The sequence below is a fragment of the Lithobates pipiens genome, unplaced genomic scaffold (genome assembly GCF_037356315.1).
Source record: "Lithobates pipiens isolate NorthernLeopardFrog02 unplaced genomic scaffold, aLitPip1_a1.2 Scaffold_13, whole genome shotgun sequence".
Taxonomy (NCBI): domain Eukaryota; kingdom Metazoa; phylum Chordata; class Amphibia; order Anura; family Ranidae; genus Lithobates; species Lithobates pipiens.
Genome location: NW_027507718.1, coordinates 352,652,485 through 352,678,589, shown reverse-complemented (window position 1 = coordinate 352,678,589; position 26,105 = coordinate 352,652,485). Strand labels below are relative to the sequence as shown.

Below are 26,105 nucleotides of genomic sequence, written 5' to 3'. Positions count from 1 at the left end.
TCTGCAGCCAAAGACATCCCATGTGGCATTGATATTTCAAAGAGGGAAAAGATCCAATATAAAAAGCACTTCCCCAAATGCTGAAAGTGCTTATTATTACCCTCTTCATCCACAGTAGCACTGAATTGTCTAATCCTCATTCAAATGTTGTGTCAAATCATCTAACTTGGAATTGGATAAAACCATTTAAGCACATCATTAAATGCAGAAAGTAATATTAGAAAGAGTAAACCGTATGCAAAATGTTACTTCTCATACATAGGCATCTGCCTTGTACAATGGGGGGGGGGGCATTCACATTTATTCCCACAGCAGCTTTGTAACTTATATGTTGCTGTTCACAATGTACCCTGTAAAGATGTAAAATGGGTATGCGACATGTATTGGGCACAACAGACTTGTACAGGATCACAAGGCTCATTACAGCTTCAGCTATGTGAGGTGACAGCTGCCCTCACAGATTCCATTTAATGGCCTCATAATGCTTTGCATACACACATCAAATGAAACATCACAAATTCTGTAGACCACTGAAGAAGTGATATCATATCTTACCTGGTAGATGTCAGACAAACTGCTGCTCCCAGAATCGCTAGTGATGCTACATCCTGAATGACTGGAGGACACCTGGGTCACCTGTGGATGTAGGCTGTCTGTGATATGAAGTTTGGTGAAATCAGCAGGTAGCTAAAAGAAAAAAAAATGGCAATCATCAGAAACAAGTCGAGGTTGGCGGATTTTAATACATAATATGTTCTTACAGTATTGCCCATGTGATGATAAAAATAAAATGTCTGAGGCATTTATCATGCAAGACTGATGGATTCCAATGTCTGTGCTAGCTACTATACAGAAAAGAATACATTTTGACATGGGTTCCCCAGGAACAATGGAATGCATGAATCAACAGATGGTGTTTTCCCCTACCTGGAATATAGATGATGTACTTCCTGAAGTAATTAGACAACTTAGATGCAACATTAAATATGTGACACAACCCGGTTATTTACTGGAAGCAAATAGGAGACATACAAAACAATGCTGTCTTTAATCCCTATTCCATACGTAACCATAAGGCTTCTGCAAACCAAAATCTTTAAACTGTATTACGCATTGTATTTTTAAAACCTTAAAGTGGGCGTGAACTCCCACACATGAATTTTACCTATAGGAAAGCCTATAATAAAGCTTACCTATAGGTAATAAAAATATCTCCTAAATGTGCACTGTTTAGGAGATATTCACTGTACATGCGGTCCAGTGACGTCACTGGGCCGCTCTTTCAGAGTCCTGTGCTTTAAACGGCAGCTCCAGTGTGCATGCGTGGGAGTGACGTCATCGTGGCCCCGGCCACTCACACACCTGGAGTCCGCCACCCTGGAAAGGAAGACCGGGTGAAGATGGAAGCCCTGTCACCGGTGACAGTTTGCCGCTGGAAGGACTCTTTTGTAAGGCTAGTTTCACATAATGTGCTAGTATGAGATGCATATTAGCACATTATATTTTGCCCTGCAGGTTAAAAAGGAAAATCGCCAGTTTACTACCGCTTTAATCATTTTTTTCAAACCACAAGATTCTCCTTTTAGGATTAAAAATGTACAGACTTCTGTGGAAAATATAGTATTTGAGAGGAAAAATGTATTATTGCAGAAAGAGAACAGTCAGCTATAGAAATGATCGTAATCTACGCCCGCTGATTTTGGCCAGACGAGATGAAAATACCCTTACATCTAACGCAACAAATATTTTACTCATGCAGATATTTCCATCATAGTTAAAAGTGAACACTGAACCTTTCACATCAGTCTCTACCTCTGAATATAATCACAACAACCAATAAGTACTGAATCAAACTCAGGAAAACGTACACGTTCAATAAAGGCAGTGACCCCAGGGAGTGAAACTCTAGCATGGCAAGACAGAAAGTATCAAGCTACCGCACAATAGCAAAGCACCATCTCTGATTTATAGCTGTGGTCCTAAAGAAGATGACAAAACTATAGACAGACATACTTTGCGTGTGCGTGTGCGTGTGCGCGTGTGTGTGTGTGTGTGTGTGTGTATATATGTATATATATATACATTTTTTTGTTTTTTTTATTATGCACAAAATGAATGCAGTAATTTGTTCATGCATTTTTTAATTTAACTAGTTTGTCTGAATTTGTGTAATTTAGATTAACGTCCAATACACAGGAAACAAACTATGCAAATGAATATAGGGTACTGCAAACTACCATGGTTTCATGGAAAGAACAACAGCTGTATTCCTTTTAGCACAGTTAGAGAAAATGCTATCTATCCACTGGTATGTTTTTTATTTTTTATTTTTTTTTATTCTTATTCACAATGCAGGTAACCTATACACATGTACCACAAACAACATCTCAATGAAAAGGAAGAATGTTTAGATAAGCAGAACCTAATCGCTGGCAATTACCAGTTTGCTTCTTTATCCGTAGGCATAAGCAAGTTGTTATTATAATAATACAGATATTGAAAAGGAAATGCTCTATACAATGTGCCAAAAGCCTATAATTAGGTAGTATTCAACATGCTAAATCACCTCTCCCCTTTCTTCTCCGCATCAGGCTGCAGCACCCCCACCTGCCAACCTACCTCACTCACCAGCATTAAGTGGAACAGCTGCACTGACAAAGACTGTGACGTTCCTGGGTACAGACATGAGCAGATAGAAAGGCAGTACGGTCTACCCTAATGTAAGCCACGAAAACTACACCGGCAGAGATCTCGAGGCTTGCACAATTTCTGGAATAATCTGGCCATTTTAAAAACAAACATCCAAGCTACAAACTTTACAGCCATTTCCTCATTACACACTTGTGACCTTGTATTCTGAGTGCATATATTTTCACTGCAATGTACGCACATGTTATACACTGTATACAATAAAATGTATGGATTATAACAATATGTTTATACTTTAAATAGTGTATATAACAGAGTACATCAGCCAAGAAGAAACCATGTGACATAAAATGTCAGGTTTGTGTGCATTCATTTCCATTGGTAGGATTGTGAGCATTGGCAGTACTGAGCTGAAGATTCCTTGCAGATAGCCAAGCTAAAGTGACATAACAGCATGTTGTCCATTCCACTGCAATGGAGTCAATGTTAAGGGGTCTTGGAAAAATGCCAGTCCAAGTTCCCATATTTCATGTGAACAAATGCCTAGGCATTGGGACAGGTGATCTCAGCTGAAGTGGAGGGTCAGAGATGAAACCTTCTGATCCTCTCTCCTTCAGGAGAAATCGTGAGACCAAAGGCATTTATTTACATGTCCAGTCACTGTAGTATCCCAGAAAAGATTTGTAAATTATAAATCACCTAAATCTGACACCCAGAATCATTTTTCTTTGTAACATCTCTGCTTTCGGTTTATTGACTAGCATACCATGCCAATTTCTGCCCTCAGAACTGATAGAAAGAATGTGCTAGTAAGTGGCCAAAGGAGGAACTTCCATGCGAGTCTTGTTACAAAGAAGTATTATGTGTTGTGATAGATTTCCTTTGAGATTCCTTCAGATATCAAATGCCTATTGTCAGACATATATCATCATCAAAACAACCATCTCATCCATAAAAACTGTCAAGGCTTCGAAACGGACAGAACACCTATGGATGGTACCAGGGGTGTAAGGGCAAACATACATGATTGTGTAATGAGAGGATACTATGTGATGCATATGGATTTTTTATTTACTTGGCTCTTGCTCACTTTACAAAAAAATAAATGAGTGTTTGCAACATATTACCATTTCTGAGAACTGCTACAGGTGCATCTCAAAAAAATGAGATCAAAAAGTGAAACTAAAATATTATATAGATTCATTAAAGTGGTTGTAAACCCTTACAAACCACTTTAACGTACAGGTAAGCCTAGATTAAGGCTTAACTGTAGGTCCAAGAAATATCTCCTAAACCTACACTGTTTAGGAAATATTTACAAAAACGCATACGCCGTAGACAGCGGCGCACAGGCGCACTATCGCTATTAGCAGCATGCCGCTGCTAGCGGCGATATGCCTTTAGTGGCGGCTCCCGTGCGCATGCGCAGGAGTGACGTCATCGCTGCTCCAGCGCTGTGAGTGGCTGGAGCAGCGATACCCAGAAGAAGATGGACGCTCCGTGCTACAGGGGACAGCGGTGACATTGCTGGCTCCTGTGTCAGGTAAGTGACACATAATGGCCTACTATGCGATGCATAGTATAGTCCATTATGCTTTACCTTTGCAGGGAGACAAAGAAGAAGCAAACCCATCAGGGTTTACTTCCTCTTTAAACAGAGTGATACATTTCAATTTTGAGGATTAAGGCTTACAGGCGATATGCCATTAGCGGCGGCTCCCATGTGCGGGAGTGACATCATCGCTGCTCCTGTGCTGTGAGTGGCCGGAGCAGCGATACCCAGAAGAAGATGGACACTCTATGCTACAGGGGACAGCGGCATTCGGGGCAATGATGGGTTCTGCATTCAGGGCAATGGTGGGTGCTGCATTCGTGGCAATGGTGGGTGCTGCATTCGTGGCAATGGTGGGTGCTGCATTCGTGGCAATGGTGGGTGCTGCATATATGGCACTTGTGAGACTGCAGAAGGGCATTGACCCATATTTTGCTTCACAGTTCTTCATTTAAAATGTCTTTTTTTTTTCCCTGAAACTTCCCTCTTAAAATGAAGGTGCGTGTTATACGCTAATAAATACAGTGTATCCAAATAACATGCCCGATCTCATCTCTTTACTCACACAAAGCCACAAAGGCAAGAGAATTCTTTTTGGGCAGTGCATTAGTGCTCGAACAAAGACACTTAGACAAATGACCCCCAGCATTGCTCCTGTTTCCTCTTGCTGGAGGCTGCCATTTTAATGAAGCCCAGAGCAGCAGTAAATCATAAAGTGGAACTAAACCCATTGATTTAACAGTTTCAAAAAATTGTTACATGCCTGGAATGCCATGATTGACAACTGTCATATTTGCTTGTGTCCTCAACCAAAAAATGTAATGGCTGGTGTCAAATGATCACATATGCAGCACCTTGGCAGTTGCAGATCAAACAGAAGCGGTTTAATTCCGCTTTAAGGTTGTCAGCAGATCGGCCTCTGCAGACCTGGCAGTGCCTAACAATGGAGAGCAACTGAGCATGTGCAGAGAAAGGTGAAACAGCATATTACTGGATTTTAAACAGTATAGACACTTAGTTTTAATGTTTCACATCACTATACCTGCAAAAGGGGCCAGCATGAAGTGATCTAGCAGGATTAAATTTTCTGACTAAAGTTCCACTTTAAAAAGAATTGTGGTAAACATGTCATTACTCTGTTACACAGCGACCTGAGAATCTTTGCAGATGGTAGTTTTATGCGTTCAGTAATATCATTGCAATTGCCTAGGCATTAACATGGATGACGTAGAAAACAGAGGCAGTGACAACGCACAATGCTACTGCAGGCAGATCTCACCATTACAAAGGAATATAATGCTATGTATGGCCAGTTTTAACTGCAGGTCTACTTCAAAGAGCATCGGAATAATTAAACGTTCCAGTAAAGCATATCACCTGTCCTTGGCAACTCCATTACCTCTTTGAGGACAGGGGCATACAATTATTATTAAGCAACAAGCTTTAGCCAAAAACTCAGTGTATGCATCTCTGACACAGACCTTTGCAATGTCCGCATAGCTACAATCACATATTTTATCCATCACTAGTAACTCATGGAAAAATACTCACTTTTGTTTATTCATTTAGAACATGCCAAGATTTTTAGATTTTTTTTCATACCAAACATTTGGAAAGCAAATCAAAGAAAAATGTGATTAGCATTACAACCGCAATTAAAAATGTCTATGTACAGACTAATCGAAATGTGACATTCTTTTTGGCAACCATGTGCACCACATCCTCAAGATTAAAGGAGTTGTAAAGGCAGGTGTTTTTTTTTTTTTTTTTTTTTTGTTTAGTGTTTTTTTATCTTAATGCAGTCTGTGCATTAAGAATAAAAAAAACCTTGTGTGTGTAGCAGGCCAGAGCAGCGGCGCTACTGGCTCCCGCGGCTGTCAAATTCAGTCAGCCAATCAGGGGAGAGAGGGGTGGGACCAGGTCGGGGCCTCATGTCTGAATGGATACACGGAGCTCTGACTCAGCTCCGGGTGACCCCTGTAGCAAACTGCTGGCTGAGGGGCAATCAAAAGAGGGAGGGACTAGGAGCAGCGAAGAGGATCTGGGCTGCTCTGTGAAAAACCAACTGCACAGAGGAGGCAAGTATAACATGCTTGCTATTTATAAAAAAACAAAACAAAAAAAAACCGAGCCTTGTATAATAGTGGAAATTTGCTGTCCCCTCAAAACAACAACACGCAGCCATTAATGTCTAAACCACTGGCAACAAAAGTGAGTACACCTCTACTCAGGTGTGAATGGGGAGCAAGTGTGTTAAATTTGGTGTCATCACTCTCACTCTCTCATACTGGTCACTGGAAGTTCAACATAGCACCTCATGGCAAAGAACTCTCTGAGGATCTGAAAAGAAGAATTGTTGCTCTACATAAAGATGGCCTAGGCTACAAGATTGCCAAGACCCTGAATCTGAGCTGCAGCAAGGTGGCCAAGACCATACAGCGGTTTAACAGGACAGGTTCCATTTAGAACAGGCCTCGCCATGGTCGACCAAAGAAGCTGAATGCACAAGCTCCGTGTCATATCCAGAGGTTATCTTTTTGAAATCAAATTGGTCTGCATAGCTGTTATCCCAGAAGGAAGCCCCTTCTAAAGATGATGCACAAGAAAGCCTGCAGTTTGCTGAAGACAAGCAGACCAAGGACATGGATTAGTGGAACCATGTCCTGTGGTCTGATGAGACCAAGATAAACTTAATTTGTTCAGATGGTGTCCAGCGTGTGTGGCGGCAACCAGGTTCAAAGAAGAGGGGATGCAAGACCAACGCAAACATGGTCCTGTCCCAACTGTTTTGAGACATGTTCCAACCATCAATTTCCAAATTATCTTATTTTTTTTCTAAACATTTTAAATTTTTCTCAGTTTAAACATTTGATATGTTTTCTATTTTCTATTGTGAATAAAATGTGGGTTTATGAAATTTGCAAATCATTGCAATCTGTTTTAATGTAGATTTTACACAGTGTCCAAACTTTTTTGGAATTGGGGTTGTACACTGTAACAAGCTGTTGCTCTGGCAGCTTGGCAAAAGGTGAAAAGGTTAATGGCACAAAAAGGGGGTGAGCATTAGAGTCCTTTAGCTGCAAACAGGTTGAAAGGAAACAAGTTTACCATGCAGCAAATACTGAGAAAAGTCTCAGTAACAAACAATGGCCCTTATTTGTTCTCCGGATTTCTTGCCTGTCTCAGCCATCCGGCAGCTGAGTTGTGGTTGAAATGTTGGCTGATTTAACAAAAACGACTGCTTTGTGGAAATCATCCATAAATATCCTGTGAAAGGATCGAAAATTTCAGCCAATATCGAAATGGGAATTATGACCATATTTCAATTCTGCAAAGAACTGGTACAATATGCTTCTGATATATGGCCAAAATTATTCCCCTGGCAGACTAAATACCTGTAGGGAAGGGTTGCAATTGGTCTAAGCTAGTGTAGAGTATTAACACCTTCTCGATATATCATGAATGACAGGCTGTACTGAAACAAATACAAATCTTGCCAACTCTAGTTATAAGGCTGTCTATTAGAACAAGCATATTGATCACAAGAATCAGAGCTCCTAGTATGCATACTGGTTTCAGGGCACTGATAGCAGTATCTTTAGACACTACAGTAGTATTGAAAAAAAAAATATGGAAAACCCTCACAGAAGAGGGTTCTCAATCTTCTATATCAGGGATATGCAATTAGCGGACCTCCAGCTGTTGCAAAACTACAAGTCCCATCATGCCTCTGCCTCTGGGTGTCATGCTTGTGGCTGTCAGAGTAAAGCTATGCCTCATGGGAATTGTAGTTCTGCAACAGCAGGAGGTCCACTAATTGCATATCCCTGTTCTATATCATGGATAGACAAAAACACCGATATACACATACAATTTTTTCAATTATGCTTTTAGTTTGCTAGTTTATCAACATCTTTAACAAAAAGGTAACTTAAGTTTCTATAACACACTCCTACCGCTTGTTAATTTCCAGACTAGAATGTATGAGGCTTGGAATATTGTTGTATAGGTGTACTGAATCCCACCTTGCACCTTTGTTTAGGTAGCAATCTTTCCAGCGTGTTGGGAGTATGTCTCTTTGAAAACATTTACTACACTGAATTTATAGTCAAACAAGGAGAATTCTACAAATTTCCAATTAACATAAGTATATACAGTACTATGCACAAGTTGTAGGCACTTAGAAAATATGCTGTAAAGGAAGAATAATGCAAAGTCCATAAAAGAACAAAACCAAATCAATACTTGATATGTCCACCCTTTGCTTTCAAGGCCCCTTTAACACTGCACTGCTGTGGTTTCCCTATAGCACAGGTGCAGCACACAGTACCCACGCCTGCCATAGACTTCCATTAGATCAGAAAGCTTTTGTGTGTTCCCAAAGCCCACCAAGAGTCCAGCATCCAGGAGGTGTCTGTTGTCATGCAGAAAAAAAACACCAAAAACATGCACATGCGTTTTTCATGTGCATTTGATGCAAAAATTCACTGAAGTCTATGGAGTTTTCAATTGCAAACATACAGTATAAGTAATGGAGATATTATGTTACAGCACTCTGGTAGTCTCAGTCAACCCTCCTTCAAACCAATAACTAGAAAGCTTAAAGGACTGGTTCAACTAGCATCCACTAAAAAATATTGCCCCCACCAAATTGCTTCCAACAATTCAGCAAGCTAGAGATATTCTATATGCAGTTGCACAGTCTCTTAGCCCTTGTACACACGGTCAGAGAATCGGTCGGAATGTGTCCTATCGGACCGTGTCGTTGGATAATCCGACTGTGTGTGGTATGCATCGGACTGATTCCGTCGGACCCAATTTTCCAACATGTTGGAAATATTTCCCGACCAACTGGTTCGATCGGACATACTCCGATCATGTGTAGAGAATTTTGATCGGACCAAGTGCCACGCATGCTCAGATCAAATTCCTACATCAAAGCTATTGGCTACTAGCCTGAATGTAGTCCCATCGTAACGAAATTACGTCATCACGTTCTGAATGATCGGATTTTTCGACAACCTAGTCCGACCGTGTGTATGCAACAGTTTCGGACAAGATCCGACGGACAAAATCCGACGGATTTGGTTGTTGAAATCTCCGACCGTGTGTACAGGGGCTTAGAAATATACCTTCGGCACAAAGCTTTCACCCCGCATTATAAAAGACAGTTTGGGTGACAACTCACCTGAATCCTAAACTACACTATCCAATGCTCGGACCAAAATGTTTTCTGGAAGCAATGCAGTTTAGTGACACCAATGATTTTTAATAAAGGAAAAGGCCAGTTGCTTCAAACAATATTGCGCTAAATGGCAAAAGCAAAGTACTGAACTCACTGGAATTAAAACATATTTTTTACTGAATTAATCCGAATTATGCTATCATGCATACAGAATGATAAATCCACATACATGTGCATACATCGACATTAAAGGAAATAAAAAAATAAAAACAAAAGTCGTCAGTTCAGATGTTTTTTATTTTTATTAATGTGCACTGCACTTACTTTGGGGCTCATCTAAAACAAGGTTATAGAATCCCATGTTTGTATTAGATGAGTAACATGCTTGGTAACATTAATGCTTCTGCAGCAGCAATTTCCAGCAGTCCATGTAAAATCAGTGTAATTGGAAATGTAGAAGATTTGTAGTTCAGTCACTATTGACTATTGCAGCATTGGGAGCTAGTGACTGAATTACCAGCTCCAGTAGACTACTCACGTTATCCAATATAGCTGCTGATTAACATGGAACACCAGAGAATTGTAGTCAGTCAGAGCACTAAAGTGTTACTAACCCCAGGACCCTCTATTCAGTATATTATTTTAGTAAATATAAACTGTTAAATACCTTTTCTCATTAGCAGTCTTGTGACTTCTAGGAGTGTCTGGTTAAAGCTTTTAGAAGGAGTTTTCATTCTCTTCTGACTGTCCTATGAGGCTGCATGACCCCTGGTCCTCTGTCTGGACAGTGCCGATTGGCCATGTGCTGATCACATACACACCCCCCCCCCCCCCCCCCAAAAAAAAAAAACCTCTCTAGCAATACGCATCAAACTGAACATATGGATACTGCCTCCAAGGCTCTGTACTATCAGAAGATGGATAAGGGACAGTAAAAGAAGGCGACGATAAGAGAAGACAGGATCAAACAGCCTTTAAACACTATGCGCAGGATTAACCCCTTAGGTTCCACAATGAGTATAACAAGCATGCATTACTGCATATGCAGACTGATTTTACTGTTGCAGGTTTATTAACCCTTTCACGCTGTAGCTAGCGACAATCACCAGAGAAAGCAAGCAGGGTCATAAATCTCAACTACAACGTGGCCCAAAGTATCAGAACAATCATAGCGCTTATACTTTACAAACAAGCCAGTAATGTCAGCCCCCATATTTCTACCTTCACAAGTTCTTTAATGATTTTATTTTAAAATGACCGCGTATCTTCCAATTAGCTTGCAGGGTTTGTTTTATTTAATAGGAACCTGGGTGTGCGAGGCTCTGAAATGAACATTGATCAAGTGAGTTTAACACACTTTAGGGGAGACTGAACAAATATTCACATCTTAACAGAAAGGCTGGGGAACACCTAGGAAAGAGCACTAAAACTGATGACCTAAACTTTAGATCATCAGTTTTATTCCTAAACCATTGAAGACCCGTTTTGCTAATAAATATTCAAAAGGCAACCAAGCCAAACAAAGCAAACACTCGGGACTACAGTTCAAAACTTGTCAAACGTATGTCAAGGGCTCACTGTGCCAAGTTGAGACTTGAATTTAATTTCCATTCATTTCTGTTTAAAAAGACAATAAAACAAATATATGATTGCTGCATATTTGAATATATTTTCTATGAATCAGCTAGCTTTTGAGCATACATTATACATCCATCGCTATACATACATAAGAAGGTCTGCAACTGCCAATAAATAGAGCACCCTTTAGCTCCTCAGTTGTTTTTCCATTTTAGTCGCATACCTAACAGTTAAATATTCTCTGAAAGCATGTAAATTTTTTTGTATCCAGAGAAACCCAACAGATAACGCAGCAAAAATTAGAGGTAGCAACCGAGTCCATACCAGTAGTGGCTTCTCTTCCATGATGCCGTATTTGTGCTCAGTACATACTTGCCAATATATCATCTCAGGCAAGCTTGCACATGGTCAGATTATTCTAAAGAAATTTTTCTATGGAAAATGCTTAGGTTATTTCTCTTGAAATAGTCCAACCATGAAAGTGTTACTAAACCCAGGACCCTGCATTCACTATATCTGGTCTCCCACAGTATGCAGAGCATGGAAATACAATAATTTTACCAAGTATAAATGGCTAAATACCTTTTCTCAACAGCAGTATATAGTAGTCTTGTGATTTCTATCAGCATCTGGTTAAAGCTTGTAGGAGTTTTAGTTCACCTCTGACTATCCTATGAGGCTGCAGGACCCCTGACCCTCTGTCTGGACAGTGCTGATTGGCCTTATGCTGATCACCCTCCCCAAAAAATTAAAACTAGCAGTACGCACCAAACTGAGCATGTGCAGAGTGACTCCAAAGGCTCTGTCATATCAGGAGATGGACTGGGGAAGAAGAGGGGGATCAGAGAAGACAGGGCTAAAACAGCTTTTTTACACAATGCACAGGATTAACCCCTTAGGTTCCACAGTGAGTATAACCAGCATGTTCACTGCATATAAAGACTGATTTTATTGTTGTGAATTTAGTAACACTTTAAGAGGTAAAGCATATGTCTAACACCACATGCTAGGAAATAGAGGAAATATCCATCTAAAGATAGCGTTTGGAATGGTGTTTTGGCTAAAATGTATGCAGTAGGCATGCACGGGTTAGATACTCATTAAGCAAAATGGATTGCAGAAAAGGTTTTATTACTTATCTTTTTCCTTCCTCCCACAGACCTCCTGGGTAAGCTTCTCCCAGACACGGTCGCATTGTCACCTCTACTCCAACACATACAATACAGGGTTATTAGCCCTGTACTGTACATGATAACATTGAGCCCCTGCCCACAGACCGGAGCTTTGGTGAGCAGTCAGGTAAGTAACAGAGCCTTTTCTGCTACCCCCCTAGACAACTCTTGTAGTGAGGGGGGGGGGGGGGAAGGGTAGGGGAAGGCAAAGGGGAGGGGCAAAGGAGGGGGGGAGGGGCAAAGGAGGGGGGGGGGCAAAGGAGGCAAAGGGGGGCCCATTTCAAGTGTTTTTTATTGTGTCCGGATTTGTGCTTTAATTATAAAAGCAATAAAAAACTGAAGATCCTTGACTGCAAGCAAGCCAGGTGTCCAATAAGAGTATTTATTTGTGCTAATCATAAAGCTGAAATCCAATCTCCCTAAAATGTGTGTTAAGCCAGAAACTTTTTCTCTAATTTTGGATAGATTGAGGAAAGATTTAGAACTACTTTCCGTGTTTTTTTCTATAATCTGAAAATTACTTCTAGAGATTTACCCTCACTTCCTGTCCTGCTGACAAGGACATCACCACACAGGAAGTGAGGAAAAATCTGCATTAGGGACACAGACAGAAATAAACATCTGTCAAAGATTATCCTTCTACTACTACCTAAAGAAAAATACTTTTTTTTTCTTTTTGTGTTATGGTTTGGAAAGTAGCTCTCTCTTGTTGTCCAGTAAAATGTCGTTAGCAGGTCAGGAAGTGAGAGTAAGGCCTTCTTTACATGAGAAATGACTTGCATGTACCCACGCACCCACAAAAGAACAGCGGGGGAGATTGCTATACTAATGTTGGATCGTTAGTACATCGGCTCTGACCGGAGAAGTCTGTTTTTTTTCCGTTGAACCCCAAAAAACACAAAACAAAGTGATGTGTACCAGGTTTTAGAGACTTATGACAGTAATTGAGTCCTCCAGGAAATGTGGGCAGAACACTCAAAGTCATCATGTATAATGCAGACCACCAATGGGCACTGCCCCCTCATTGTATGTAATGATATTGGTGCATGGGACAGGTCATGAACCTAAATAGCGAAAGCATGTAGGGCCACTAATTAAACATGAGAAATTGTTTTATTTTCCCCTTAGAGTAAACAAACATTATATTTTGAATATATGGGGAAGTGAGGAAAACCATAGGTAACCATATGTAATTTTAAGCCAATTGGAGATTTCCTTTCAAACATATTCTGCACAATATAATTGCGACCACACAAGGTAACAATACAATCTTGCAATATAACAATATTCTTGAGAGAAGAATTGGGTTTGTGAGAAACGAACAGCAGGAAATGTTGCGGTTCAATTATCAGATTTGATTGTAAATGCTCAGGAGCAGGGCCCTTATAACCCTCTTGTATTGAATTGTATTGTCTCCCTTTATAATGTAAAGCACTGCACAAACTGTTGGTGCTATAAAAATCCTGTAAAATGAAATAGATGTTTCCATCAGAGAAATGATTGCTCTTGATCTAAAATGCAATCAAATGTAACCAATTTTTTTCTTTTTTTGCACTGAACCACTGTTTTTGAGCATTAAATGCCCCCCCCCCCCCCCCCCCCCCCCCATGTAGGCATGGATTTGTCTAAACTCAAAAAATATATGAGTAATTTAACTGGCTTCAATCTAAAGCTATCTATGAGTGAGCGATTGACAATCTGAATATACACTCTTTCTGAAAGCTGAACTCAAGGGAAAGCAAATATCTGAATACAAGAAGTGAGTTTATTGTTATGTGACTCTAAAGCCTGGTACACACTAGCAGTTTTTTCCATTCAACCCAGTGGACTGAATGAAAAAAAAAAAATGAAGCACTCGGGAGGAGCCGCTGTACTAACTACCCAATGTTAGTAAATCGATATCTCCTGCCGAGCTATTGTCTTCTGACAGGGGGACCGCCCCTGCCAAAACACACCAGTCAGCACTCTCAGCCATTGGCCGAGAGTACTGATCGGATGTTGATCTCCAGACCTTTGACAGAAGCTGGCTGATGGCCCCCGATATTCGGCCCATGTGTACAGGACTTTATCTGTATCACATCTGTATTTCCTTCACATGTGCAGCAATCCAGCATGAAACATCTGTACTTCTGCGCTGGTGTTTCCTGTAGTAAAGACCGGTCAGTGATGATCTCTCTCCTTGTGCAGGATGACTGGTCTTGGGTCTGCTCCCTCTGTAGTTTTCTACAGTCAAGATCTAAATGGGAAGACCTGCTCAGTCCCTACCATAGCTCTGCTCTGCTCTCAAAGGCTATGTGTAGCCCAAAGATGATGCTACCATTACTTATACAATATCGAAGTTTGCAAGGGCAATTGGTGCAAACAAATTGGATAGATATCATTTGTGGCATTTAAGGGATAGATTTCAATAAAAGGTTTTATGCCTGGAGTTCAGCTTGAAGAACTGAGCTTTATCATTTTCTACAAAATTTCAGAGGCATAACTCAAATATAAAACATTAATTTGCTCCCAAAATGAACATTTTAAAGTTGTGTGATTATAATATCTTCATCAATAGTTTCTCTTTGTCTTGTCCAGGAGTTTATACAATTCACGAAAACCTTACCAACGGGGTAACTCATATTCATACCTATTATATGCTTAATGCACAGTAAGAACAGTAACTAGCAGTTAGGGACTAATGAGACACTTAAAAGACGTGTACAAATAGGGCCCATTTATCATCCTCTATGATGCATATTCATTCGTTGTCTATAAAAGGCAAACATTAAAGAGCGCATCAGTTGCAGGGTTCAGTGATTTAACAGCAGAAGTCAATACATGTAATTACACGTAACAAACTCATTTCCATTGATCCTATTTAAAGGCATAATTTAGAGTGATAGGTCACCAGCTTTGTATGTCATTAGATAGTTTCTTAATAAAAAAAAAAATGATGAATTATACTTATTACATATGCCCAGTCACGACTATCCTACACAAAGGGGAAAGGAAAAGCATTCTAGGCAAACGTTATTCTGAGAACATAACCGAGGACAATTATAAAATCACATATCCAGGTATATACTTGAAGAATGAAGACAGTAGAGTAAATCTTTTCCAAAATAAAAATATTTTCTGTAGATGTATTTAGCAAAGCTTCCAGGGAAGAGAATAAGTAGAGTTCTAGTTTATTTGTAGCCTATTTACTTTGGGGCTATCATTTGATTCACAAATTCCTCCCTGCTGGTCTCCAGTAGTATTGCATCAAGATAAAACAATCGGACTAGCTGTTTTAGAAGATCTGGTTTAAGAAAAATAAAACTTGGAAGCATAATGATATATCTGGGGAAAATACAAGATGGTCAAAGTCAGTTATCCAAAATTCCTTGTGCAGGTTTAACATAAATGGACGGACTTTAACATCTCGATATCATATAGGCTTAAATCGATTCATTTGAAGCCAGCGATGACAGCGTAGGGTTAATTGTTGGCTCACATTGGTATAATATGTATGTTTACCTTCCTAACACAGTTCAGGAAATGCAAAACTGGGTGATGGACAACTGCTTACCATGTTATTCAGTCACTATAAACACAAAACAATGGGCTTTCACATCAGTACAGGAAGAACTTTTTCTCATTTCTAGGCCAATATTACACTCACAATGTGTGGAAATATGTCTTGCCAAGCTCTGATAATGAACCATTGCATCATTTTAAAGTGAAATTCCACCCAAAAGATGAACTTCCGCTTATCTCTCCCCTCCCCCCCTCCCGATGTCACATTTGGCACCTTTGGGGGGGGTAGGGTGGAGTGGGTACCTGGTTTAAACAGGTACCCTGTCCCCACTTCCATTGGACCTCGCCACTACGAGGTACGTCAGAAGTCCTGCCCCTTCCTCCTTCCCCTATGGTTGGGCCAGTAGGAGCGTGCAGCCACGCTTCGCACATGCACAGTGGAGACCCAGCCATGAAGCTGAAAGGCTTCACTGCCAGGTTACCACACCGGCAATGGTGACGGCAGCACCCGACATCCATGGAAACATCATCTGCGGTGCCGACATAGCTGGACTCCAGGACAGGTAAGTGTCCTAATATTAAAAGTCAGCAGCTACACTATGTCATTTTACTATGACCTATGTCACATCATAGCTGTCTGTACTGTCTAAAAATTTCAATGCAGGTGACATTAACAATCTGTTCATAGAGAGTTTGAGATTCTTTTGAGATAATTCTATTTTTGCACTGATGCTTCTGACCTCCTCCTGACCTGCATTCTCATTGATTCTACAAGGTGTTTGCGGTGCCTGCTTCTTATCAGTTTACAAGCCACATTCAGTAATGAATGGGGAAGGCATTAAAGCTCTGTACACATAGGCTGAATGTCAGAAGACATTGGCCGGTTCAATAAAAACTGGCCAACATTCAGCCCGTGTGCATGTCAGTCAGTCCGACAGAAGCTGGTCGATCATGCTGGAAAACCAGCAGCTGAGCGGAGTGTTCTGGCGGGAGGGCCCCCCTGTCAGAAGACAACAGCTCAATGGGGAAGATCGCTGTACTATCGTTGGATCGTTAGTACAGTGGCCCCTACCAGAGCTGTCAGTTTTTTTTTTTTGTTCAACCCCCCCCCCCCCCCTCCCAAAAAAAAACTATTAGTGTGTACCAGGCATTAGACATAAACTAGCCCTTCTGTGGAGCTGCTATGACTGATATCATAGTTACTGGACAGCAGTGTTGGAAAACATCCCACCCAAAAATGTCTACTAATCTGCAGCAAAAACAATCTATGACACTGTATGTTGACAGTCACTGTTCTCACACAATGCAGCCAAGGCTTACAAAATGTTAGAGGAATTCATGTGAAAATCAAAATGAATTAATTAATAAAACACTACCTAATGTAATAAATAGCTGAGCAACAAAACACACATTTGATATATGGAACCAAAACAGTAGCATAAGGAGGATAATCAAACTAAATAAAAATGGTTGTATTGAATAAGAGCTCTGTCTGCAGATATTAAATAATACAAAAAAATTAAAATTTCCCATAGTACAGGGAGGGGGATACATTATCCCTTCTACTTGTATAGACTGACAATATTTCTATTAGACCATTTTAGGAGACCAAAATGCAGGACAAATCAAGCAGTGAAAGCTAAATTCTGGTCATACGCGATAGACAAATCGCTCACACTACACATTTTACACTTGAAGACTTGCCCTGACCTTTGGATTATTACCAAACTAGATGCCAATCAGATTGTTGGCACAGAACCGCTTCACTTCATAGTACACAAATGTTATTATAGTTACCAAATGATGTTAGAAGTCCTGCATTCACAGTTTTCAGCAGGGCATGCATGGAATGTCTGCAATGTGATCAAAGATATCTGGGGCTTCCAGGTATTGAAGTCCAGCAACAGAAAACCTGTTCTCAGATTCCACTTGTGTTCTTACACCTTCCAACCGACGACAGACACCTGGGTTCACATGTATTACTGCATCTCTTACTGTGCGATATATAAAACATGATAAACCTGAGGCAACAGAATCCAACATGAGGCCAAAGGTGTATGTGTGCACGAAGCCTTACCAAATACTCTGCACAACCTTTGATCCTTCTCTTACCAGACCTGATGTCATTTCCACATGAAAACACTCTGCTCCATATTTGTTTTACCTGCCTAACATCATACTACAAACAATGAGCCTGACATCCCAACCAGTTACAATATATATATATTTAGCTGTGCAGAAAATACGCCCCCTCCGTGGACAAAGCTCCAAATTCACACAAAACATTCTCCAGCAGAGAGATACTGGAAATATGTCGTGTTTCTTAGGCATGTTATGATCTAATGCAGGGATATACAATTAGTGGACCTCCAGCTGTTGCAAAACTACAGGTCCCATCATGCCTCTGCCTCTGGGTGTCATGCTTGTGGCTGTCAGAGTCTTGCTATGCCTCATGGGACTTGTAGTTCCTCGACAGCATGAAGTCCACTAATTGCACATCCCTGATCTAATAGAACTCCTAAACAAACTGATGATTTAGCCTAGATTCAGACTGACTGCGGGTTAGAAATTGTTCTTCCGGGGCAATTTGACAGACATCTGTGCGTGTTCCTGCACAGATATCTATACAAATCGCCACCCCCCAAGTCTCCAGAAGTAGTACTGGAACTACTTTTGGGAATCGGTGCGCCGCCGCAATAGTCATGTCAAATTGCACGCCAAATCGCCCAATGTGAACGTGGGCTCAAACACATAATAAAGAACATTCTGCAGTAGGTGAATACTAGCAGAATAGACATGCAGGGATTAGAAAGGAGAGCTGGAAATCACAGATCACAACTTTGGTGTTTTTATCAATCTTTTCAGGTCAGAAAGAATGAAAATATAGCCTTTAGAACTTTGATTTAGAGATGCATGTGGATGTGAACTGCTTACTGTAAATATCTATTGTGTGTATAATTATCTAGAAATATTGATTCCAAGTATACAGCAAATATTGACTACATTATTCACATAGAGGCAGCCAAATATGCTCCTTATTATGGATGAGCTCCGGTGTGTTCGCACACTCCACGTGCAGAGCCCACCAGGAAGTCGGCGCAGCGCTAATCACAGGCAGTGAGACATTGCCCCGACTGCATAGATCAGGCAATGTCTCACTGTCTGTTATTAGCGCAGCGCTGCGCCGACTTCCTGGTGGGCTCTGCACGTGGAATGTGCAAACACGCCGGAGCTCATCCCTATTCCTTATCCAGGTGCCTTCCTAAAAGGAATACAAGTGATTGGGGTTTACCACTCCCCACCATTAGGCCTTATGCACACAGGGGGTCTGTTTAGGCCAGTGTTTCTCAAACTGTGTGCCATGGGATCATTCATGTTGTTTACCAGGCCTGCCAGCATAGTGCTGACTGTCTGTTACTCACTGAGCAAGTGTGCAGGCCTCACACGGTCATCTGTGCTGCCTGGCCTGTGCGCAGATTGATTGATGTTTGTCGCCAACGGACCCTGCCAATCCAGATCGCGAATGCGATTAGGCTATGCCTGCCAACAGTGTGCCAGGACAGGTGCCGGGCCAGGCACTTCCAGCCAATGAGGTGTGGAGCACGGCGCGCCTCAGCGCGATGTCCCCCCCCCTCCAGTCCCACCCACAACAGAGCAGGGGAGCCCGCAGTCCCTGGCTGTCCCACACAGTGTGGAGCTGAGAAGGTAAGAACAAGAGAACAGATGGGGACGGACAGACCAGTGTGTGACTATATCAGCAGTAAATATAAGCAGTAGTCTTGTGTGATCCCCATTCTTCAAATATTTTATCAGCAAGAAAATATAATATATACAAAAGCAGCAGTCTGGTGTGTTCCCCAATATTACAGAACAGTGCTATATAATATTGGGGATCACACAAGACTGCTGCTTTTGTATATATATTATACTGCTGACCTCAAAATTGTTCAATCTTTTCAGATGTGCCACAAGACAAAACAGTGGCACGTTTATGCATGTCACGCTTTTAAGTGTTAATGAATTCCATTGGTCAGAAAAATAATTTATTCTGGGCTTTGGAATGCATGAACACACACACTCCTAGACATGTCTAGTGTTTACATGCGTTTAGGCACGTTCAGAATTTTTTTTCTCTCTTAAATACGCCTTTGAGAATTTTATTTTTTGCCTGTAAATGTTCCTATTCTAATACACCTGTAAAAGCCTACATGTGCATGTACACACACACTTACATAGAGGTGCTTTTACAGTATGTGTGTCAAACACAAGGCCCGCCAGGTCATTTCATGTGGCCCTCCCCATCTCTGTCCCCACCTCATCTCAGCAGTTGGCAGCAGACAGGGGAACACAACGCCTTCGTTAGATCCTACACTTCTCTGTGAAGCCACTGAGAGGCTCGTCTCTCCACGTTGGAAGCAGAGAGGACACCAAAACTCCTCCTACACGTTCCTTCTGTTCTCTGTGCAGCCGAAGCACCTTCTTATTTCCGCCTCTTCTAAAGTCAGCATTCAACAGACTCCAGCAGCTAACTCCAGCCCTCCTCTGGTCCTCCTCCAGACCCTGCACTTTCGGCTTCCCAGCACCACCACCAGCTTCTTCCTGGCAGCAGCACAAAGTAAAGAGGGTGATGTAAGGGAGGGTGGGGGACTATTGCCATTTGATATAAGAGGGGGTGGGGGTACTCTGGAAATCTGCTTTAAATTATTATAAGAACAATACAATTCTATGCCAGATGAAAAGGAGGGTTGCACATGGTGACAGAACACACAATAAAGCCTTAGCAGAACCATGTTCTGAGCCATGAGCAGTCTCCAATAAAGTTTCTTGTGGATGATACCAGTGATGTGCAACCCTCCCTTTTCAGATTTGCATTATCTGCTACAGGAGGGTGAGTGGGCTCCTTGCTTATTTGCCCCTGCCCTTCATAGTTTAAGTCATTACTAAAACCAGTAATAATCGAGTACAGAGGCAATTATTTAATAAGATAGAGAGAAGATACATTTATATAGTCTTACAGATATAACTGGTCTGTTGGGCAATTATTATTACTCATGCGATTAAAATATGTATGACACCTCTATTTTACAGGCTTTAAAACATTTCTAAAAAAGAAGCTCAACGCCATATGCTTGAGGCCTTAATGTTGATCGGTCTGCCCAGACTGCTAGACAACAATAGCCCATTTAAGAGCTCATGCCATGCTACAAGCGGCGCAACCAGACACATGGTCAGAAAAAAAAAACAGCCACTAGAGAGAAAATCTACAATGATAAGTCTAATATATAAACAGCGAACATGTGAAATTGTGAACGTCACATCAAAGTCACATGAATAAGAAATGCTACAATAATGACAAATATGCACTCCCTGAAATGACACTCTAGGTTCCCTATAATTTCAAATTCCAGTAATATGCATAATATAAATCACACAGAACAACAGAGTACTATAACCCCCAACAACCACTGAGAAGGGATATGTCAGCAGCTAGAGGCAGAACACCATTAGATGTGAGATAGGTTGCTCTGCATGTTCCTTGTGGGAGCTCACATGCTGGTACCACCACACTCGAGCCCCAACAAAGCTTCATTGTAAGAGATATTTGCACAGCAAGCCCAGCTACTGCACGCTAACAAATCAATGAATGTATTATGAGCGCACCAGGGAAAGGGCAAAGAAGCCAATATCAAGGAGATTGCTGACTGACAGCCTTAAGTGTTACCCCCACACCCTGCTTACTAAATGTGGGGGCAGTCACACCTTCAAACAACAAAAATGAATGCGGGCCAAAATAAAGTCTGCCCCCATTTAAATCAACAGACGCTGTTTACCATAAGGCTGCACACCAGGTATGCTGTTAATGTTTCCATGTTAAATAGTAGCAGTGTATTAGAAGTGAGAATATGTTTTAATGCAGACGAATGTGCCTTATGCAGCTTGAAATCCCTGCTAAAATAAACTTTTCCATGACTGCAGCAGAGTCAGAGACAAGGGAACTTGGCTCAATGTTTCTATTCATCCTGTATAAACACAGACCACATTGCCTGCGCTGTAAGAAACAGAGGGCCATGCTTCGCTATAAGCTACCTGACACCCATGTGCAATGCTAGCTCGGCTCAGAGAATAATTCATGTTCTAAGAAGGCGGCTCCCCACTTTGTGTCTCAACTCTGTGCTATACATGTAAATAAAGCACAGTTTATTATAAGGTAAAGCAGTATTAAACCCAAAAACAAAAATCAAATATAATGCAGTGTACCTATTCTTGCATGTAGTGGCTGTATTTGTTTTTATTTTTCAGCCAGTAACACACTTTCTGTCTAAAGGTGTCCCCATTCTGCATGGAGGTGCAACGGAGACACCTTTGGACTGCAGAAATGGCCATTTTAGGGAGACGGTAGCGTTCTATGCACTAGCAGATTTGGATCAAATCAGCTTGGTACATTTTTTGGTGGTTTGCGTTTAAGTCCCGGTTCACACTTGTGTGATGTGGGAAGCAGCGCAATTCCTGTGCTGGTTCCCGCATCTCATCTCGCTTGCAGGCAGGTCACACTGTTCTCTACATTAACACCCGCAGCGGTTCACAAAGTTAATGACACCCCCAAATTGGTTCATAGATCACAAGGCAAACTGTGAAATCGGACAGGAATCCAGTGAGGACCAAAGTTCGGGGAAGCCGTTCTTGCTGGGAGAAGACAGTAATCGGCACTAGCGGCTATAGCCACTTGAGATAACTAATTAATCCAGCATCAATCAACTTGATACATTCAGCCTGCCCATTAATGGTTCAAATCTTGGCTGGTTCCTGCTGAACCAGCCAAGATTCCAACTGTGTAAGGCTGGATTAACTGTCAATTTTGTTATACAGCTTGGTCTGTACAAGGAAGCAAAAAAAAAAAAAAACACTCACCAGGTGAAAACAAAAAGGGAAAAAATATTTAAAGAAAACAAATACAGTCACCACAACTAAGAATTGTTAAGCTGCAAAATATTTTTTTTTGTCTTTGGTTTAGTAACCAGAGGTGTGTAACCATTACCCTCTACTTTTAGGCAACGATCACTTGCTCTTCAACACATAAGATGAAGACAGTCAAGGTATTTACATGGTTACATAATGCCTTTGTGTTTAGTGCCTATATCTCAGATAAAGATGAATCCTCATAGTATGCTATTTTAAATGATATTTTACTGCATGTAAACATCAAAAGAATGCTTGTAAGTCAGAGCGCAATACAATAAGCTCTTACAGTATATAAAAAAAAAAAACACGTTCGCTGCTGTATATAATAAGGCGAAAAAAATCTAATCTTCGAGGATATATATTTCTGGTGCATGGCATCACCCTACCCGAGATACGCATCAACATTCAATTGCGTCTGAAAAGTGATATTCCAACCTGAATATTTTATTGTCTAATAAAAAACACCTGAACATGGTTTTCTGACGTGTTTCGCATATGATAAATTTCAATATTATCTGGGATCACCACATTTTAATATTTTTTTCCCTCAAAATATCAATGGATCGACTTGGGTACAATCAGCCTGCCCATAGATTAATCGCCTCTTGGCTGGTCTCTGTTGAACCGGCCGAAATTTGAGCCATCTATGGCTAGTTTAAGACTAAATTCAGATCCTGTAGAACATGCTCTCTGTATACAGCAAACGGGAGAAGATCGTCCTCGAACCTTTACAAACACTTTAAAGATGGCATACAGTAACAGAGGTTTTACAAGTAGCACCACAGACTGCATCCCTCTTGGGATTCTCTACTGGTCTGGTTCACATCTTTCACAAAGGGAAAGCAATACAATAGACACAAATTCTCTTACATGTAAATAGGCAACCTCTGACCTTTAGAGTCATATTTCAATGTCACTTCAGACTTACAATCAATATCATTCTAGCCTATTTTAGTTCTCAAAATTATTTTCTCCAAAAATATCTAAGACAGAGAAGATGGCCCTGCATATACTGTAAAACTGTATTGACAAGTCCTTTCTATTTAGGAATGCAATAAATGTCATGGTTTGTGTTACACACATACATCACATCTTTGCTTTCCTGTTGGATACAACATAAAATATTCACATTAACAAAATTATGAAAAAGACAAGCTTTGAAATGCTTATGTACTTTGACATGATAAGGTCTCAGAAAGCTATGGAGAGCATGGCATTTCTGGGAGATTATGATACTTAATTTTTAGTCCTTTTGTGTAGACGGCTAATCTTAAACCATGGCAATTAATTTTCTGTAAACTGAATACACAAAAATGTTAACACTTTTAGTAATGGTTATGTTTATTCCACTATGAATATCCAGCCTGCTGATCCCAAATGTTTTTTTTTTTTTACAGTATTCTGAAAGATTAAATGAAGGGATAAAGTTGACTATGAACAAAGACTGAGCCACTAGGGATGAGTGTTCCACCAAAACCTAGCATGCTGAGCTCGTATTAATAGAAACCCTACGCCGTTTTTTTTCACACAATTTTAAAAAATCTGTAAACTCTCCCCTTTAAGAAAAAAAAATACTAATGTGAGATCCCCCTAAAAATTCATACCAGACCCTAATCCAGGCACACTGCTTGGGTGGCCAGAAAAGGGATGGGAGCAGCAAGCATGCGGACCCCCCCTGCTGTAACAAACCACGTTGCATGCCTTTCAACTCCTTTATAGGAATATGGAAAAGCTCTTTATAATAAGGATATTCCAACATCCAGTAGGGGAAAGCATATGAGGTACATGTGTACCCCCTATTACCCTTTCCCAAAATAATGTAAAAAAATGGACACTGATGCCGTAAAAAAGTTATTTAATAAAGATTTGATGAAAGAAAAAAAAAAAAAAAGCAAACAATGTCCCACAAATCCATCATCATCCACATTGTTCAGAAATGCAGATCCAGCATCAATTGTGATGACCCTTCAGCATGATGAACAGACAATGTTGCCTTGACACCCTGACGACCCCACCAGCTGAACTGTTCTCATAAAATGAAAGATTCCCAGCTAGCTAGCATTTGTGAACAAACCAGCCAAGGATTCTGGGTAACTATTGATACCAGACAGCTTTTTTTATTGCCATTTCAGCAACATTAACTTCCATTTCTTCGGTGAATGTTATTTTCCCAAAAATGTATTGGTACATCAGCATGTCTGTGTCCAGCTACCAATGCCATTTTGTTAACAAAACCTTTCAAATTAGCTATGGAAAATAGCCAGGAAAAATAGTAAAATTTGGCTTTCATAGACTTAGACAGAGTTCAGCACTATGTTTGGGTTTCACAGACTTCCCACTGGGTTCACCAAAACTCCTCTGAACTTATCCCCTAAAGGACACCTTGCCCCTTAGGGGAAATTTCAGGTGGTCTAATTTTAACAGATGTGTGCATGGATTGTATATTAAGCACCAATTGTCAGAAGTAGTCAGCACAACCCAACTTTGCTGAGGACCTTTTACCATATGGACATCTTTGGAAAAGCCACATATGTCTCAACTTCTTTAAGGAGAGCTCTACCAGTGTCTGTAACAAATGCTAATCACACAAACTTGTTCTTACAGACCACTGGGATAACACAGATGCAGCTCTGACATACATATTACACCTTTATCTGAAACCCTCCTATCAAGCGAATAAGATTTACAAATTGCTTAGGGGCGTAAATACACAAAGGCTTGCTGATTTGTATTGGTTAAAATTTTGTAGGTAATGAGGTGAACACCTACTTTCCCTTACCCAATTGCTTTAAAATAAGAATGTGCCCTCTTTCTCAAGCCATTCCTGGGTTTCCTCTATTCACCGATCATCTTCATTATCGCACTTCATCCATTTACGCAAAAAAATATCTCTCTTTCCAGTTAAAAAAAAAAAAGTCAGAATAGCTGAAGCATACAAGTGTATCCTCAGGAGGAAAATAAGAAACTGTGAATTGTATTCCAAATATTTTAAGCGCAACTCTTCAAAAAGTAAAGGCCTGAGTAAATTATCCTGAATGTGTTTTTCACAAGTCCGTAGAGGTTACACAGCCAGAAATCCACTGAACACTGTGTCATGTCTACTGGATTTATAGCAATCAGTCCCCTAAGAACCTTTCACAAAAGAGAATGGCAAATCACTTCACAATAACTAGTACTCAATAAACCAAGAAAAACGTTAGTCAATAATAAATCTCTCTGACCTTCACGTACATCTGTATATTGACAAACCAAAATAAAAAGTCTGCTTCCATGTAATCATAGGCATATAAAAGGGTAATTTATGGAAGGCTTGATATATTATAATTCACAGCTTGGCACAAGGTCTATAAATATATTAGAATCTGCAAAGTTCCTGTCCCTCGACCAAATGCTCTGGAGAATCAAGCTAATATCTTAATATGTCAGCTATATGGTATTTGGCTACAAATGCCAGCGTAGACAGAACATAGGAAATTGGAATAAAACATTTTTTATTTTAAGATGTACC

At 40.6% G+C, this 26,105-nt stretch overlaps 1 protein-coding gene across 12 annotated transcripts in view; it reads right to left on the bottom strand.

Moving 5' to 3' along the window:
• The window catches only part of RAPGEF2 (Rap guanine nucleotide exchange factor 2), a 383,922-nt gene that overhangs the window by 60,282 nt on the left and 297,535 nt on the right, over positions 1-26,105 (bottom strand). For 11 of the 12 annotated variants that reach the window (XM_077477128.1, XM_077477135.1, XM_077477136.1 and 8 more), the window contains one exon: positions 556-687. In XM_077477128.1, the coding sequence (XP_077333254.1) occupies positions 556-687 (132 nt within the window). Of the gene's footprint in view, positions 1-555; positions 688-17,434; positions 17,592-26,105 lie in introns of those variants that run through there. The other variant, XM_077477140.1, reaches the window with a different exon arrangement.